The sequence below is a fragment of the Lipotes vexillifer genome, unplaced genomic scaffold (genome assembly GCF_000442215.2).
Source record: "Lipotes vexillifer unplaced genomic scaffold, Lipotes_vexillifer_v1.1 scaffold356, whole genome shotgun sequence".
NCBI lineage: Eukaryota > Metazoa > Chordata > Mammalia > Artiodactyla > Lipotidae > Lipotes > Lipotes vexillifer.
In genome coordinates this window covers 428,032-447,122 of record NW_006797342.1, presented here as the reverse complement: position 1 = coordinate 447,122, position 19,091 = coordinate 428,032, and the positions used below count along the sequence as shown (strand labels likewise).

The following is a 19,091-nucleotide window of genomic DNA, read 5'->3' as shown; positions in this document are numbered from 1 at the left end:
AAAAAAGCCCAATGGCTTTCTACCACCTGCCAGAAAACACTCAGCCTCCATCTAAAACACAAGCCTCTTCCCAGTGTGGACCCAGGCACGCTCTTCCATGGGGGTCTGTCTTCACACTTTTCCTCCAGCTGGAGTGAGGGTCTCAGGCAGCAAAGTGCCTCCTCTTCCTTCGGCAGGCCATGCAGAGGGAGCCCCCAGCAGAATTCACTGTTTCCTCCTCTGGGCTCTCAATGCCCTTCATACTCAGCTCTGCTGAAGGACTTATTCTAAATTAGAGCCAGTTGTGTACAAGTTTCTCTCTTTCATCTCCTCCATTAGATAATTCATTTTTTAGTTATCTCTGTATTCCAAAATCTGAAACCAGCATCTGGCACACAATAGGTATGCAACTAATAATGTTTTTTGGATGTAGGAATAAATGAATTAGAACTATTTTATTGATTGGCATAGTTTATTATACTCTTGCCCTGTTCATGTCATATTCCAATTTTAAGTGACAAAATGCAAAACTCCAAATCCAGTATCAAAGGACTAACACCTACAAAAACATTTATGAAACAATTATAAACATCCCAATGTCGAGAGGCACCCATGGCCCCATCCTTGTCTGTATTTTCAATTTACTGCCTGTACTGTTTTAAAATCCTTAATTCTTAATCACTTTAGAGTTGAACTTCTTTTCACAGTGAAAAGCACATACTGGTCCTTTATCTACAAAATAAATGCAGAGGGTTATCCAAGCTGTGTATTGTTTTACTCTCTGCCACCTACTTGCTTTGTGTACATTGGTAAGTCTCAAATTCCTCTTCTGGAAAATGAAAATCATGAAAGCTTTGGTTTCCTCCCACAGTTTTTACAAAAATAGTCAAGTGCTTTTTAAAAATGTATCACACTTGAATTGGGAGATTGGGATTGACATATCCACACTAATATGTATAAAATGGATAACTAATAAGAACCTGCTGTATAAAAAAAATAAATAAAATAAAATTCAAAAAAGAAATGTATCACACTGTCATTATAAGGCAATATTTAACTCTTATTGGACACTAAAGCTGCATCATTTCAAATTATGATAATACAATACAGAGAATACTGAAAAGAACAAAGGTAAAAAATTAATTTGGGGGCTGATCAATTCTAATATCATTCATTCTTCAAAGCCCTTTTCCACCTCCAAAAGTGTGGCCAGTGCAGCTGCTAGCGCCTTGAATTCTGCCTGGGGCCATTCCTATGTATCACTTACAAGACTTTTAATCACTCACAAACTTGCACTTTCACCTTCTCCACCAGATACATCTTGTCTCCCAAGCTGAATAAACCCAAGCAGGTCCAGGTTTTCTTCTTCTTGGCAACAAAACTACAATTTGCACTGCATTTTGCACATGCTCCGTGTTCACTGAATTAAACACTTAGCTATGAATACAGAGGCTGATATCATCTAAATGTAAAAAGCCTTCTTTATTGTAGAAAAACCATCAGCAAGAATAGATTTTTAAAGGTAATGAGGGTGATTAAGTTGCCAACCTTAACCGCAGTCACCATCAAAAATTACCCCGTCTCCCTTCTTTTTTCAGCTAGACGATGGTGTTGTCTAAAATGGATTTCCTTAAAATCTTTAAACATGAACAAAAACCATCCAGACAACAAATAACTGCTCTTTTCTTCTCATCTGACAAGGTGATCTAGCATTATCTCTTTAAAGAAACAAAATTGCAGATAATTCACAGACATACAGAAGAAAAATCAGGGAAGAATGGGAGCCCTGTTCTGCAAAGCCAGAGTTCTCTCACTGACAACACTGCTGCTCATTTTAAATAATTATACCCTCTGGCCATCAATTTCAGACTCATTATTTAGTATTCTCCATTCCGGCCATCAGGGAAACCACATTAGCTCAAATCAAATGCAATTTGTTGACACATTATACATCACTTATAAAATAATGCTTTATATTTTTATAGCAATTTGCTGCTTTCAAAGCACGTCCACCTTCATCAACTCATTGGATATTCACCACAAGTCTTTTAATTTTTATTCTGTATTGGAGTATAGTTGATGAACAACATTGTGTTAGTTTCAGGTGTACAGCATGGTGATTCAGTTATACATATACATGTATGTGTTCTTTTTTCAAATTCTGGTCAGCAGGGAAGGGATAAAGAATATCATCTTTGAAGAGATTAGGAAACAGGATGCAGAGAATAAGTGTCTACCTACATGCAGAAACCCGTGCTGCTCCAGGATTTTTGGATATCTTAGGAAGTAATGTGCCTTATGAAGTCACACTTTATTAGGAAAAGCCTAGTCTATCTCCTTGAAATAAAGAGAGACTAACAAAATATATATATATATATATATATATATCAAGATGGTAAATCCAAGGACTTTAACAATAGGGTGGATCCCACAGGTGAAAAAGTCCCACAAGGGAAAGCAATGTCTTACCCTTGTCTAGGATTCCTTGTAACTTGCCAACTTTCAAATCGCTATCTTGCCATCCCCAAAGTTAAAGAGTACCCACTGGCATTATAGCTTAGATGACAGCAAAGGCCTTCTAACTAATTTTTATGGTTTTCATCTTCCCCACCACCACGCACCACCACACACTTTTTCTTAGGTCCAGTCACCTTTCCCCATGCTTCCCACGCCTCAGACCACTCTGCATCTTCGTCCCATAAATATCAAGCCCCTTGCTTTGGGGAAGGCAGATGTGAGATGTGTTCTGCCGTCTCCTTGCTTGGCGACCTTATGAATGAACCCTTTCTCTGCTGCAAGCAACAGTCTCAGTGTTTGGCTTGGGGAACGTCGAACCTGGTTTGGTAACACACACGGGCACCAAAGTTGTGTAAAAGAACGGTCACGGCAACAGGGACGATTCTCACAGGTGGCGTGAAGGAAGGCAGATGCAAATAGTAGTCAATGTCTATCTGCCTGTAGAGACAGTTCAAGAACATGCAGAACTAACCTACGGTGACGGAGTCAGGGTCATGGTTCCCATGGGCGGAAGGATGGGTCGTGACTGGGAGGGAAGGAACTTACAGGGTGGAGTAAGGTTCTAAGTCACGACCTGGGTGCAGGATGTACTTGAACGTGTTCACTTTTTTAAATTCCTTGAGATTTCCATTTATAATTAGTGCTCTTCCCTGAACACTTGTCAGACTTCAATGCAACTTCTCATCTTTCCAAAAATAAGTAAAATTGCAGCAAGAACAAGATGTACACTGGAGTAATGTTAAGGACGAATTCAGCTGCAACTGAAGCCCTTTAGTACTCCCCACCAACTGCATTTCTCTCTCTTTCCCAGGGGACAGCACTCTCCTAAATTTGGTGTTCAACATCCTTCCATCCCTTTTTTGGTATTATGTTTTGTATTATTTTGCATGTGTCCTACTGAATATCTTTCTGCAAGTTGATTTCTTTCATTTGAAATTATACCTTTGTAACTTAGGCACATTGATGCATCCTACGAGTGCATATGGCTGTTCGGTGCTCCATTTTATAAATATATGCCAGTATTAATTTACCCTTTCTTCTGTTGATGCCTTTGGTTTTTCAAGTTTTTCAGTATTATGAACAAAGCTGAAACAAACTCTGTATTTCTTCAGGAAGTGGAAGCAATCTTCTCAAATCGCTCCCCAAGTCACCCTACAGGTGCCCACTCCCACTAGCACCATGTGAGTTTCTATCAATCCACATCATCTCCAACTCTGGGCTATCAGACTTTTCTAATGAGTTCTCACCAACCTGATGAGAGTAAAACGGGCTCTCATCGTCATTTGAATTTCCATTCCTAGTAGGACTTGCCTGCCGTTCCCTTTGTCCATTTTTGTAGCACTTCTTTTTTCTTTTTTTCTTTTTTTTTTTCTTTTTTTGGCAGTACACGGGCCTCTCACTGTTGTGGCCTCTCCCGTTGCGGAGCACAGGCTCCGGACGCGCAGGCTCAGCGGCCGTGGCTCACGGGCCCAGTTGCTCCGCGGCATGTGGGATCCTCCCAGACCGGGGCACGAACCCGTGTCCCCTGCATCGGCAGGCAGACTCCCAACCACTGCGCCACCAGGGAAGCCCTGTAGCACTTTTAAGCTACTTCTTATATATGAAATTTCAAAATATAACTCAGCTTCTGTCACTCCGTTATCTGAAACCTCCCAAAGGCCCCCCTCTGCACTCAGAATAAAATCCACACTGTTTTATCACAGCCACAGACCCTGCTGACCTGTCTCTGCCTTTTTATCCATCCAGAAAGCAGCTCCTCGTCCACATGTTTGCCCCACGATGGCCTGTTTCTAGCCCTGGAATGTGTTCGCATCTTCCCGTCTCTATACTTTGCTTTTGCTGACCCCTCTCCCACAAAGCTTTTACTCCAGGATTTTCAGGTGTGTCTCTCTTTGGTCATTCAGAGCTCAGACCACTGGTACCCCCTTATGCAGGCCTTCCTAAGTCACATCTAGTGAGGGGTTAGCCATCCTCCACCACACGACCTTCATCTCTCCTCTTTACAGTATTTATCACTCTCTGATATTACCTTATGTATCTATATGCCTGATTATTACCTTCTCCTTCAACAGAATGTTTGCTCCATGAAAGCAGGGCACTGCCTAGCTCATTTACCACCGAATCCTCTAAACTGAGAACTGTCTTTGGCAAATGGTAGATGCCCAATATATGTTTGTTGAATAAGCCAATAAACATGAACCACTGAAAGGTTGATTTGTGAAGCAGAGACTTTTGTTAATATCCCCCCATATGCTATTTCTAGCTCTGTCACTTTGGCAAGTTACTGAACTTTTCTAAGACCTGTGTTTCTCATCATTAATTTTAGTATCTATGTAGTAGTTGTTCCAGATGTTAGTATAGTATGTATAATGTCTTTAGCAAAATGCCAGCCAATGGTGTAAGTGATTAATAAATCATAGACGTTATTCCTGTTATTATCATAATACACTTTGTCTTAAAGATTATTGTGTACTTGCATGTATATGTACACACACACACACACATACGCACTACTCATATGTTAGGAAGAAAATGCCGAATTCAACGCATCTTTATACCCACCTGTCTACAATCACAGGCGATTTGGTAGATTCTTTAGCTATTTCAGAAGCCACGATATAATTGCCCAAAGAGTAAAAAGCTCTTCTAATGATAGTTGGTTCATCATCAAAGATTTTCCTCCACTGGCTGATGCAAGAGGGTGGTGACTTCAAGAGAACAGCCTTGAGTGAATCTGAAACTGACTGGGTCACAGTGGTTTTACCTGCAGGTCGGATACAAAATGCAGCACATCTTAACCACAGCCAAGATATCACTCCCAAAAGTTAACATTGATGTCAGAGCAAAGACATTATTTCCACCTGTTACCAGAAGGAGTTGATTAAATAATACAATTTTTTACAAAAAGTTGCCAAGCCTTGGGAATTCAGGATTCCTGTTTGGTGTGAGAATGCTTGAAAGAAAAAAGCAAATGGTCATCTCGTTTACAAATTAATGATAAACTGTGCTATCAGCTTCCAGGAACTCACTCCTCCCATCACGCCTCACCTGACACAGGAAGGAGACTCACAGGGAACCTCGTGACCCTCTGGTTCTCCCAGATCCACCCTGTCCTTGGGTATTCCCTGTGGCCCTTGGATCCACCCTTTGCCTGCTGTCGCGTGTTGGACTAAGTGTGGGCACGTCCACTGTATTCTGACGCCTATTTGGCGGCTCCAAAGGCTTCTGCCCTTCACTCCCTAGTTCTTCCACACTTTGTTTCCACAGGGGCCTCTGAACTGCCTGCAGTTCCTGGACACACCAGGCCGGTTCGGGTCCCCAGCTTCACCCTGCTGTTTCTTCTGTCTGGAGGCTCTCTCCCGTCTTCCTCATCCGACCAACTCCTGTCCTACTGAAAGCCCAGTCCAGGATCCATCCTTCCAAGGTCTCCCGGACCGTGACTGTCCCTCATCTCCCACACCGAGGCTGTACCCAGTGCCCTCCCATGTTCACCGGAGCACCTGAGGCTCCCCCCACCTTACGGGGATGGATAACTGAAGTTATCCATCTTTGTGTCCCAGGCCAGCCTTGCTCCATGCCTGGCACACGACAGAGGCTCACAGGAGGCTTATGAATTGAACCCTGTATAAAGTTTTATGTGTCAAGAATTGTCTATTCCTACAACTCATTGTCTGTAACTAGAAGGTAATATTCTCTTACCTGTGGCATCCAGGCCTTCAATGACAATAACAGGGAACTTTCCTTTCTGGACCTGCTCTGGGCACTGGTCAACCAGGTCCAGCACAGCCCGGGCTTCAGGAATGAAGGATGTACACTGTAAAACAATGTCCGTGCATCAGCAGCAAAGCAATGGGGCCTTGGCAGAAGCTATATCTAATTGCTGAGAAGACGACTGCACAATGCTAATAAGGCACAAGCTATGTTTGGCACCATATGCCAAAATGTGAAGTATTTTGAACCTGAGCAAGGGCTGCATTGTTTTATTTTGTCCCGCATAGCTGAGGCTCAAAAAGGCCGTAACTGTCGGGACCACCCAGCCTGCAACTCTCATTGACCAGCTTCCCCCAGAGGAGGAAGGGCAGAAAAGATGTATAATTGCAAAGCAGTGTCACGTAGCGACAGTGGAACCATGGGCCCTGTGTGTCACAAATGTGGGAAATCAGACACACTGTAGGCTCCAAAGAAAGCAATCAGCATCCTGTCCTTTCCTAAGCTCTTGGGGGCTCAGAAGAGTGCCAAACACTGCAATCACCAAGCGGGTAGGGCAGGGTCTCCAGGGGATTCCAGGTTTTGAACTGTGCATGACCTCATGTGTACTCACAGCACCTCTACAGAGAGGCCCAGACGTATTTTCTTCTTACGTGCTTACTCTGAGCCAGGCAATAGTCTAAGTGCTTTCACAGTATTAACTTGGCCACTGTTGAAGATAACCCTGTGAGTGAGCTACTGTCATTAACCCCATCTACGGATCAGGGAAACCAAGGCAAAGAAGAATGTTTAATAAACTTACTGAAAGTAACACAGGTAATAAATGCCAGAGTTTGGATTCAAACCCAGGTCTTGCAATCTTAACCACTCGTAAATACTATCCCAAGGCTCATACAAGGTATCTAAGACCCATAGTCCAGCCTAGGAACCCGCCCAGGCTGCGCTCAGGCAGAATCTTAGCTGTCCCGCACCGAGCACCTCTTGTGGGTCAGATGTTTCCCTGTCCTAACACTGCAAGGCAGGTATTTTACAGATGAAAAGGCACAAAGCAACACAGAGTAGCCGAGTGTCTGGGTGGCAGCCAGTAAGCAAGCAGGCACCGCTTAATCTAAGTTTCTTAAACCCCCAAGCTCATGCCCGTTCTCTACACCCCGACCTCCCGCAACAGGGTCATCACTTCCAAGATGGCATTGCTTTCCCCGTACCCAGCGGCAACCCCCCCCACCCCCCGCCTCGGGCACCGCCAGAGCGGAAGCCGCACCGCTTCTGTTGGGATGTCAGTTTCCCCCATGGGGTTGGGGGTCCCTGGCGAGCAAGCATCTGGAAAGAGCCACGGTGTCTAAACAGAGGCTGGCCCACCGGCGACCTTCACCACCAGATTTGCGCTCGGGAGTAAAGCAACTCCCTGGCAAAGGGAGGTCTGGACAGGCCAGCCCGCGGAAAGCGCACGGTGTCCGCTTCCCTGGCCTGGGAGATCCACCCTGAGCGCTGGGAAGGGATCCAACTCTTACCGCCTCCAGAACGGCGCGGGCGGCCTCCCGGCGGGGGAAGACCCCGGAGCTAGGCAGGTCCGGCACCACCGGGTGCAGCGCGGGCTCCGGCAGGGGCACGATGAGCTCGCGACCCAGCTGCCGCCACCCCTGGCCGTCCCGCCGTTCCCACGGGAGCTGCCACAGCCGGCAAAGTGGGTCGCCGGAGAACTCGGCTAGGACCGGGCGCGGAGCCTCTGGGCAGGCATCCAGCAGTGCCAGCAGCGCGCTCCGGGTGTCGGGGCTGTCGCGGGGGTCGCGGAGAAGGAAGCCGTGCTGCAGGCCCCCCGCCCCGCCGCCCGGGCGGGCTCAGAAGAGTGCCAAACACTGCAATCACCAAGCGGGTAGGGCAGGGTCTCCAGGGGATTCCAGGTTTTGAACTGTGCATGACCTCATGTGTACTCACAGCACCTCTACAGAGAGGCCCAGACGTATTTTCTTCTTACGTGCTTACTCTGAGCCAGGCAATAGTCTAAGTGCTTTCACAGTATTAACTTGGCCACTGTTGAAGATAACCCTGTGAGTGAGCTACTGTCATTAACCCCATCTACGGATCAGGGAAACCAAGGCAAAGAAGAATGTTTAATAAACTTACTGAAAGTAACACAGGTAATAAATGCCAGAGTTTGGATTCAAACCCAGGTCTTGCAATCTTAACCACTCGTAAATACTATCCCAAGGCTCATACAAGGTATCTAAGACCCATAGTCCAGCCTAGGAACCCGCCCAGGCTGCGCTCAGGCAGAATCTTAGCTGTCCCGCACCGAGCACCTCTTGTGGGTCAGATGTTTCCCTGTCCTAACACTGCAAGGCAGGTATTTTACAGATGAAAAGGCACAAAGCAACACAGAGTAGCCGAGTGTCTGGGTGGCAGCCAGTAAGCAAGCAGGCACCGCTTAATCTAAGATTCTTAAACCCCCAAGCTCATGCCCGTTCTCTACACCCCGACCTCCCGCAACAGGGTCATCACTTCCAAGATGGCATTGCTTTCCCCGTACCCAGCGGCAACCCCCCCCACCCCCCGCCTCGGGCACCGCCAGAGCGGAAGCCGCACCGCTTCTGTTGGGATGTCAGTTTCCCCCATGGGGTTGGGGGTCCCTGGCGAGCAAGCATCTGGAAAGAGCCACGGTGTCTAAACAGAGGCTGGCCCACCGGCGACCTTCACCACCAGATTTGCGCTCGGGAGTAAAGCAACTCCCTGGCAAAGGGAGGTCTGGACAGGCCAGCCCGCGGAAAGCGCACGGTGTCCGCTTCCCTGGCCTGGGAGATCCACCCTGAGCGCTGGGAAGGGATCCAACTCTTACCGCCTCCAGAACGGCGCGGGCGGCCTCCCGGCGGGGGAAGACCCCGGAGCTAGGCAGGTCCGGCACCACCGGGTGCAGCGCGGGCTCCGGCAGGGGCACGATGAGCTCGCGACCCAGCTGCCGCCACCCCTGGCCGTCCCGCCGTTCCCACGGGAGCTGCCACAGCCGGCAAAGTGGGTCGCCGGAGAACTCGGCTAGGACCGGGCGCGGAGCCTCTGGGCAGGCATCCAGCAGTGCCAGCAGCGCGCTCCGGGTGTCGGGGCTGTCGCGGGGGTCGCGGAGAAGGAAGCCGTGCTGCAGGCCCCCCGCCCCGCCGCCCGGGCGGTAGCACAGCAGGCGGCGCAGCTGGCACCGCCGGAAGGGGCCGCGCCGCAGCTGGTGCAGCAAGCGCTGGTGCAGCCGGGCCGCGCGCACCCGGGCCGCGCAGCCCGCGCTCCCAGCCACCGGCACGCTCAGAGAGTAGCTGCGGCCCGGGGGGCCCAAGAGCGCGGCCACGCCGGGGTCGGGGCGCGCGCCCGGGGCCTCGTCGCCCACTGCGAAGTGAGCCAGGGTGCAGCCGGGCAGCTCCAGCGCGAAGCAGCGCGGCGGCGCCATGGCCCGATCGCAGGCTCCGCGCCGCAGCCCCGAGAGACGCGCGAGCAGCAGTGGGGCGCGCGAGCGGCGGCCAAAGACCATGGGCGCCTCCCGGTCCCGCCCCGCCCGTCGAAAATGAAACCTGGGACTCGGCGGGCGGCGCCGCGGGGAAAAGCGAAAGCGAAGCGGCGGCGGCGGCGGCGGCGGGAAGCGGGCGGAGCCCTGGATGGGGCGCCCTCCCCGGCCTCCGCTTCCGCCTCCGCCTCGCCGCGAGGTCTCGCCGGGAGCAGGCAGACGCCGGGAGGGGGTACCCACAGGGGCCGGGCCGCAGGTTGGAGGCGATGCGGACCCGCGCTGCAATCGATGGGGAGCGGCCAGGGGGTGCCAGGCCCCGTTTGAATAATTCCTGGGAGTGTGTGTGTGTGTGTGTGTGTGTGTGTGTGTGTGTGTGTCTCCCCTGCGCCACCACGCTCACCGGCTCTTGCCCGCTCTCTGGTACCGCTGACGCCTCACCTGGGCTCGCCTTGCGGGCCTCGCAGACGCGGCCGCTCGCGAAGCCAGCCCTGCGCCCCGAGCGCCCTCCCCGCCCGCGCCCGGACTCCAGGCCTGGGAGCCGCTGGAGCGTTTTCACCCCGCTTTGCACACGCTTTCCCCTCTTTTGGAATTAACCCCTCCTTTTGCTGACTCTCAAACTGAGAAGCGTCCCCAGACTGGCACCTCTAAGTTGCCTTACGCCAAATTAAAGTCGTGCGCGCAGGTCCAATGAGACAGCAGCTTGATGGCCTGGAAGCGCCTTATCAGCCAGCAGCGTCAGATGTATTGCTGCCTTTGTATAGTAAAGCAGCATTGACAAGATTATTTGGATGTTTTATTTTGTTTTCACTCATTGACTGATATCTTTGAAAATGATTGTCCAGCAGACCCAAAAGTTAGAATTGAAACAAAGATGGAAAACATTAGATGAACTGAAAGCATATAGTTATGATTTAATCAATTATTAATTATGTGCATTTAGCGTGGGATTAAGTTTAATTCTGAAAAACCCTTTATGATAGACATGAACTATTACAGGTATGTGGTTGAAGTCTGGTTAATAGGCAAAGAATAATTCTGAGATTAAGATGTTTTTAGCTCTTTGAGAACAGGATCATTTTTATTCTCTGTGAGCAATTTGACTTTTGGACATTTAGGGAGCTGAGATGTTGTCACCTGTGTGGAACATAAGAAAATAGGAAGAGAACAAAGTCCTTTTTGTTCCTTAGGACAGGATTGCATCCTCCCGTGAGCCTTTCTTGACCTTTTTTCCATGACCCCCCCAATCATATCCGCTCTTAATTTAAGTTTTCCTCTCCATTTTCACTCACCCTCCTCCCTACCAGAAAACTGTGAAATTAGTGACACTGCAGGATCTTGTCTCGCTCAATGTTAACCGGGAGTCGAAGATTGAAGATACAATGTCTTCATTCATGAAGCGAAAAAAACCTCTGTCATATTTTTGAGCTCCAATTTCAAATTCCTAGGACAGAGAATCTGATGGACCCAGCTTGGGAGCATGTTTAGATTGAATAAACTTGCCTGTAGTAACCTATCCAGTGGGTGTGGAGGAAAGAAGCTGGGCCTGGGAAAACACTTGAAAGAGGTCTTTGAATGAATGAATAGCACGACTTTATTCATTTAAAAAGCCAGAGTCTTCAACACTAACAACGTCAACCAGGAAAACATGAAATATTCTAGTCATTCTGCTCCTAGGGGAAAAAAAAGCAGAAAGGGAGAATTAACTAAAATAAATGTTGTAATTAATAAATAATAAAATGACAACATTTATTTTGAAAAAGAGATTGGTTTTTGAAAACGTACTTCAACAGATATGCTTCTAGGTAGACTATTCAAGTGGATAAAAAGAAAATGAAGTCAGCATAATAGTAATACAAAAGAAGAAAGAACCACAGGTTATAAAGGACACAAATAAAGGGAATATTACGTACAATTCTACATCAATAAATCCAAACATCACAAAATAAATAATGAACTTGTTAAATAAGATTTATCAAAATAAATCCAGAAAAGAGTGATTACTCTATAATCCAAATCCCAGGAAGGTAGTTGATGAAGGTCCTGAGAAGCACTGTACAAGTTTTCTAAGTAATTGCTTTAGCAAGAAACAGGGGGCTTGCCTGGTGGCGCAGTGGTTAAGAGTCCGCCTGCCGATGCAGGGGACACGGGTTCGTGCCCTGGTCTGGGAAGATCCCACATGCTGCGGAGCGGCTGGGCCTGTGAGCCACGGCCGCTGAGCCTGCGCGTCTGGAGCCTGTGCCCCTCAAGGGGAGAGGCCACAACAGTGAGAGGCCCGCGTACCGCAAAAAACAAAAAAAGAAGTTCTTTTGGGCATGTTTGTGGGCTTCTGATTTTTTTTTTCCACTGAACTTTTTTGATACAGAAAAGTTATTTCTTGCATAAATATTATTAACCTGTAACAAGCTTATTATTATTTTTCAACAAATAAGTGCTTCTGCATTTAATTACTAACATAGGAAAAACTAATAGATAAAACAAAAGCTCTTTCGCATCACAAGACCGGTAAGTTTGGAAACTGCTGCTCTAGACCAGGGCCTGGCAAACTCCGGCCTGTGAGCCAGATTCCTGCCACTGTCCACTGTCCAGTTTGCACATCACTGTATTGGCACGTCTGCAGTCTGCTGCTTTCCCACCGCTCGGCAAAGTGGGGGAGCTGCCAGGGACCTGGGCCCAGAGCCCAAACTCTCACAGACGACAAAGTCTGATGACTCAGGACCGCCCTGTCCCTCACCAAGCGCAACAGAAAAAGACCCAACCTCACCAACTCTCTTTGCTGAGGATGCCAGGCCATCACTGGACCTCGCCGAGTGTCCCCCCGGGACCAGAGGGGTTGAGCCCTGTGAATCTCCTCCACCCCGCCCCCAGGAGGCATCACCGTGAAGTTTCACGCCCCCCCGCACGCACACGTGCTGCCTGAAGGGGAACGCCCCCCCGGCGGCGGGCCCCACACCCCGCCCCTCACACCAAGGCCAGGATCCCGTCAAAGCAGCACATCCAACCCCACTGAGTAGCCGAGGGGCTCCTGCCGGGAGTCTGGGGTCCAGAGAGGCCCCTCCACGTCCCCTCTGGCCCCACCTGCGGCCCAGGGCCTCTCCCCACTGGGGGGCCCCCAGTCTGCCCTGAATCCAACTGTCTCTGCCCGCCTGATTTAGCCCAGCAGGCTAAGGGATCCCTTCCATGGCCAGGCTCTGGCCTCCAGAGACCAGCTGGCACCGCATAAAACCACTCTGGGGGCCAGACCCCTGGGTTGTGAGCTTCTGATTTGAAGGGTACACTATCATATTGTGGAGTTGATTTTCTCACTAAGAAATACAGTTTATACAGCTCCCTGTGAGAAGAGAGTTAACACAGGAGATGCAGATACGTACTTCTGGCATCTCTACTGGGGAGCCTGGAACCATGATTCATCGTGGCCAAATCCTAGAAATATGCCCTCAAAAGCTTCTTTATATCAGTCATTGATGGTTCTGTGTTTGCACCAGGAACAATGGACACGCCACAGCAACTTGTCAGGGTTGCTTCGCACAAACACCATGATTGGTGATGGGCACCTCATTCACAGATGGGGTCCTGAGATTAGGTGGCCAAGACTGGTCACAGCAGGATGTGCCTACGTGTCCAGCCCACCACATAATGGCAGACCTGAGACCCAAGTGGGCTTCCCTGACCTGCTATCTCACTCCAGTACCCAGGGTGGGAGTGCTGCTAGAAAGAAAGCACATCTATCTATGCAACCCAGATGGTGAAGGACTCAGAAGCTGTGCCTGTCTCTCCAGACTCCTCTGATGTTCATCTTTTTCCTGTTATCCTTGCTCTGCATCTCTTCCCTGGAATAAAGCCCACCTGTGAGTGTGACCTGTTCCTGTCCCAGGAGTCCTTATAGCCGATTAGCAAACACGTGGGTGGTCTTAAGGCTCCTAAAACACAACCCAATACACACACACACACACACACACACACACACACACACGGAAATTAAATTAAAAGTTCAAGGAACTCTTACTTTGAAGTGCTTTGATATTCCATCTTATTTATTTAAATACACACTCACACACATAATTACAACTCCGTAAATTAGTGAAATGGCACTCATTGGATGAATTAAATTACAACCAGTAAATGAGTGAACAGGACAGACAAAGAGTTAAAGAAGATATTTGCAAAACATATAACTAAGAAAGTACATCTATACAATGAATTCTTACAAATCAATCATAAAAATGCAGAAAATCCAATACAAAAAGGGGCAAGGGATTTGAATAGGCACATCACAAACGAGAATATCCAACTAGCTGATAAATATATTAAAAAGATGCTTAACATCATTAGTCATCAGGAAACTGGAAAGTAAAACCACAAGACACCACTCCACACCCACTGAGATGGCTAAAATTAAACCAGACAAAACAAACATCTTACAGTGACAACACCAAGTGAGAAGAAAGATGTGGAGCAATACTTACATTACTCTGGTTGGAGTGTAAGTTGGGCCAGCACTCTGCAAAACTCTATGGAATTATGTACTAAAGGGGAGTATATATATATATATATATATATTTTTACTCCAGGGCCTTTTCATTTGTATGATAAACTGTATTATGATTGTTTATGATTTATAAAGCCCATGAAACTTACAAACACGTCAATTTGTAGACAGGTATTTTTCCAGTCTCTGTTCTTGAACTTGAGTACTTTCCTTTTTTTTTTGCGATACGCGGGCCTCTCACTGTTTTGGCCTATCCCGTTTCAGAGCACAGGCTCTGAACGCGCAGGCTCAGTAGCCATGGCTCACAGGCCCAGCCGCTCCGCGGCACGTGGGATCTTCCTGGACTAGGGCACGAACCCGTGTCCTCTGCATCGGCAGGCGGACTCCCAACCACTGCGCCACCAGGGAAGCCCTATATGTATATTTTTTAGGAACAAGTGATCCCGTTGCTGGGTGTATACCCAACGCAGCTGCATACTTATGTTGACCAAACTACATGTACAAGAAAAGTCATAGCCTAATAGCAAAATAGTCCAAATGCTCATTGTAATTGGGCGATTAAATGGATTGTGGTATATTCCAACAATAAAATCGTAGATGGCTATGAAAATGAACAAAGTACTGGTAGACACAACAAAATGGGTAAATCTACAAATATAACATTGAGTGAAAGAAGCTATACAGAAAACAGTACATAAGGTGTGATTATATCCACAGGAACTTCAAAAGCAGGCAAACCTAGAGGATGGTTTTAGAAAACAGGACATGGTTATCTTTGGGGTAAAGGTAGGTTTTAGGGCCTGGGGGAGGGTACTGGACACGTGAAGGTCTGAGCAAAGTTCTGTTTCTTGATCAAGGTGGTTGTTACACATGTGTGTTCATTCGGTCCAAAATTTGTTCTGCTGTATGTGAATGAATTGTACACTTTTCTTTATGCACAAGATGCTTCAGGAAAAGACTTACCAAAGGAATAATATGAAGATTGCAAGTAACTGAACCGATTCTATAATCTGCTAATGTGTGGCAGCCACTGTTTGATGTTACTGCAGGATGGTCCACATCAGGGAGCAGGGAGTACCCTGGGGATGTACAAGTCTTTAAAGAAAAAAGTCCCTGGCTAATGAAAAATGGTAATGACATTTGGCTGTTACCTGGTTGCATTTAGATGTCTTTAGAGATGGCTGACTCCCGAGAGGTAGAGAGCAGGAAGGGGCTGCCTTGACCTCCCTCCAGCCCACACCCAACTTGAGCAGCTGGGAGAAGAAATCCCTCCCTGGCCTTTGTCAGCCATGACTTTGAATAAGAAAGTCTGCTTCTCTTGAGCCTTACTCTTGGATGCGTGGAGAAAGACAGGTTTTGAGTGAATAAGCATATGTTCAGAGGATATCAAATTGACGTTGACTTTTGTGAGCTCTTTGCCAGAAGGGACTTGGACTTATTTATTTTATTCATATTTATTAATATTTTATCTGATACATAGGAGCTTCTCAATAAACCATTGTTGAGGAAAAGAAGAAAGGAAGGAAAGAAAGAACCCCTGAATGAATGAGTGAATAAGTGAATGAATAAACAAATGAATGAATATAAAAGAAACTGGCCTGGATAGAACAGACTTAAGAAGTAATAATAAAATAATGTGATAATAATTATCAATTATTGAGCAGTATTGCAAGTGTTTAAGTCCCAATTCAAATCCTCACTCCCTGTGTGACATAAGTTTCCCCAGCTGTAAAATAAGTTAGTGCCTGCAAAATATAGCCCAGTGCCTGGTACATAATGTTATATACATGCTAGATATTTCTAATTGATTATATTGAACTCTACTTTCAGTGCTTAATAAACTTCATGTCATTTAATCCTTAAAATGCCCTGGGTAAAATAGACATTAATACCCATATTTCCCAGGTGTGTTAGCAAAATCAGGCAGGTAAAAAAAAGTTACCCCGAGTTAAACAATACTGGCTGAACTAAGATTCAAACCTTAAAATGTTTGGCTTCAAAAGTCTGTGTGGTTACCCTGTATGACATATTTGTCATAATCATATTTGATATTTGATTTGAAAGGGAAACTGATTTGATTTTCGTTTCTTCATACCCATGTGATCTAGAAAAAAAAAAAAGTATTTCTTAATTGAGCCAGACCATGATAAGGTTTTAAAATACTTTTGACTAAGTCGTATTTCTCATTGCAGGCTTGGTAATCATTAAGCATACACTGGCTATTGTGCTGAATTTGCTTTCAGTTTCCTTCTCAGTGAAATAAAAGTCATCTTTGCTTCTGTTCAAAACATAACACGAGTAGAATAACAAAGGCTGACCGTAATTGAATGATTTTCCCGGCACTGTTTTAAGTGACTCACATAAATTAGAATTTTCACTCTTCACAAATATCCCTTGAGATACCTGGTCTTACAGATGGGAATTGAAGATCCAGAGAAATAAAGTCACTTAGTCACCTAGCTAGTAAGTGACAAGCTAGGCTTGTGGTTTCATAAACTTAACCACTAGGACTATCCCAACTTCCTACAAGTCTCATGAAAACATAAAACCACACACTCAAGATCAAACCCAATTCCCATTAAAGAGGGCTAAAGGATAGAAAATTTCAGTACAAAGCTCAACACTTACTAGGAAAACTGTGAAAATAGATAATAAAAAACCACAGTAATTCTTGCCAACTAAGAAGAATCTTGGTTATTAGAGACATGCAGATCAAAACTACAGTGAGGAATCACCTCACACCAGTCAGAATGGTTGTCATCAAAATGTCTGCAAATAATAAATGCTGGAGAGGGTGTGGAGACAAGGGAACCCTCCTGCCCTGTTGGTGGGAATGTAAATTGATACAGCCACTATGGAGAATAGTATGGAGGTTCCTTTAAAACACTAGAGTATAGATCATGGATATTATATACTGAATGTTGTGTAAACTTTATATATATTCGTACTTACTTGTATTTGCATAAAGAAACATTGGATGGTGTAGCCACTATGGAAAATAGCATGGAGGTTTCTCAAAAAACTAAACAAAATAGATATGGTCTAGGATATGACTATATGATCTAGCAATTCCACTCCTGGGCATATATCTGGAGAAAACCCTAATTCAAAAAGACACATGCACCCCAATGTTCATAGCAGCATTATTTACAAGAGTCAAGACATGGAAGCAACCTAAATGTCCATCGACAGATGAATGGAAAAAGGAGGTGAGTGGGATGAATTGGGAGATTGGGACTGACATATATATACTACTGATACTATGTATAAAATAGATAACTAATGAGAACCTACTGTATAGCACAGGGAAATCTACTCAGTGCTCTGTGATGGCCTAAATGGGAAGAAATCCAAAAAAGAGGGGATATATGTATACATATAGCTGATTCACCTGGTTGTACAGTAGAAACTAACACAACATTGTAATGCAACTATACTCCAAAAAAAATTTTTAGAAATAAATAAAAAATAAAATAAATAAATGAATGTCTAAGACACACACAAAAAAGATGTGGTATATACATACAGTGGAATACTACTCAGCCCTAAAAAGGAATGAAATAATGCCATTTGCAGCAACATGGATGGACATATATATTATCATACTAAGTGAAATAAGTCAGACAGAGAAAGATAAATATCATATGATATCACTTATATGTATAATCTAAAATATGATACAAATGAACTTATTTACAAAACAGAAATAGACTCACAGACATAGAAGAAAAAACATATGGTTTTCAAAGGGGGAAAGGCAGGGAGGGATAAATTGGAGTTTGGGATTAACAAATACACACTACTATATATAAAATAGACAATCAACAAGGATCTACCATATAGAACAGGGAACTATATTCAATATCTTGTAATAATCTATAATGGAACAGAATCTGAAAAAGAGCGGATATGTATAGGTGAATCACTTTGCAGACATCTAAAACTAACACAACATTGTAAATCAACTAGAATTCAATTTTTAAAAAAAGGAAGCATCTTAGAAAAGCATCTGATTTTCCTATTGTCTATTAAAAATGGTATAGAAGTGCATAGACATGCAGGGAAATACAATGTCTAAATTTGAAGATGTAAAAATGCGTACATTAAGATAAATTACTAAAGAAAGATTCAGGCATCAGTGTCATTATGTGCCTATGCGTTTTTTTGTTTTTGTTTTTGTTTTTGTTTATTCAGTATGTGGGCCTCTCACTGCTGTGGCCTCTCCCGCTGCGGAGCACAGGCTCCGGACACGCAGGCTCAGCGGCCATGGCTCACGGGCCCAGCAGCTCCGCGACATGTGGGATCTTCCTGGACCGGGGCACGAACCCATGTCTTCTGCATCAGCAGGCGGACTCTCAACCACTGCGCCACCAGGGAAGCTCTGCCTATGCGTTTTGACTGTGATCTGAAAGGGGATGCTAAGGCTCATGGAGTAGGGTCTCATCCTCCAAGGGTCATTCATTCTTTTCAGTATTTGGCTCTCCTAACAAACTCTTGCTGAGTGCCCCCCGGTGGAGGGTGCTGGAGCGGATCTACATATGTTATGTCATTGCACAAGCAATACGACAGCTACAGACGTGGCTACATCTCTGTCTAGTTCTACTGCTATCTGCTAGATCGAGATAGAGATTAGATATCAATACCTTCTCCATCTGTATCCAGTTAGGAGGCTATTATTTATACCCCTATTATTTAGAGACAGAGGGAAGTAGCGGGGCAGAGAAAGCAGATGTCAGTCTTAGTCCTGAGCCTTCAGTCTTGGCCCTGTTCCAACTTTCATTTTCATGAAGAGAGAAATCGAAACTTGTGCTCAGCTGAGAGTTAGTCAAGGAAGGCGTGTCCCTCCTCCCCGTGTGACAGGTTGCTGGGCACATATAAAGTGAGCCTGCAGCTGCAGGGCGGCCTCAGGGCACCTGGCCA

General features: G+C 46.0%; 1 protein-coding gene across 1 annotated transcript in view; it reads right to left on the bottom strand.

The window, feature by feature from the left end:
- Positions 1-9,712, bottom strand: part of CMPK2 (cytidine/uridine monophosphate kinase 2) — a 14,328-nt gene extending 4,616 nt beyond the window's left edge. The window contains exons 1-3 of the mRNA XM_007469258.1: positions 9,038-9,712; positions 6,196-6,310; positions 5,059-5,260 (exon numbers count right to left, since the gene is read on the bottom strand). Of these exons, the coding sequence (XP_007469320.1) occupies positions 5,059-5,260; positions 6,196-6,310; positions 9,038-9,712 (992 nt within the window). The remainder of the gene's footprint in view (positions 1-5,058; positions 5,261-6,195; positions 6,311-9,037) is intronic.
- Between the last annotated feature and the right edge of the window lie 9,379 nt (positions 9,713-19,091).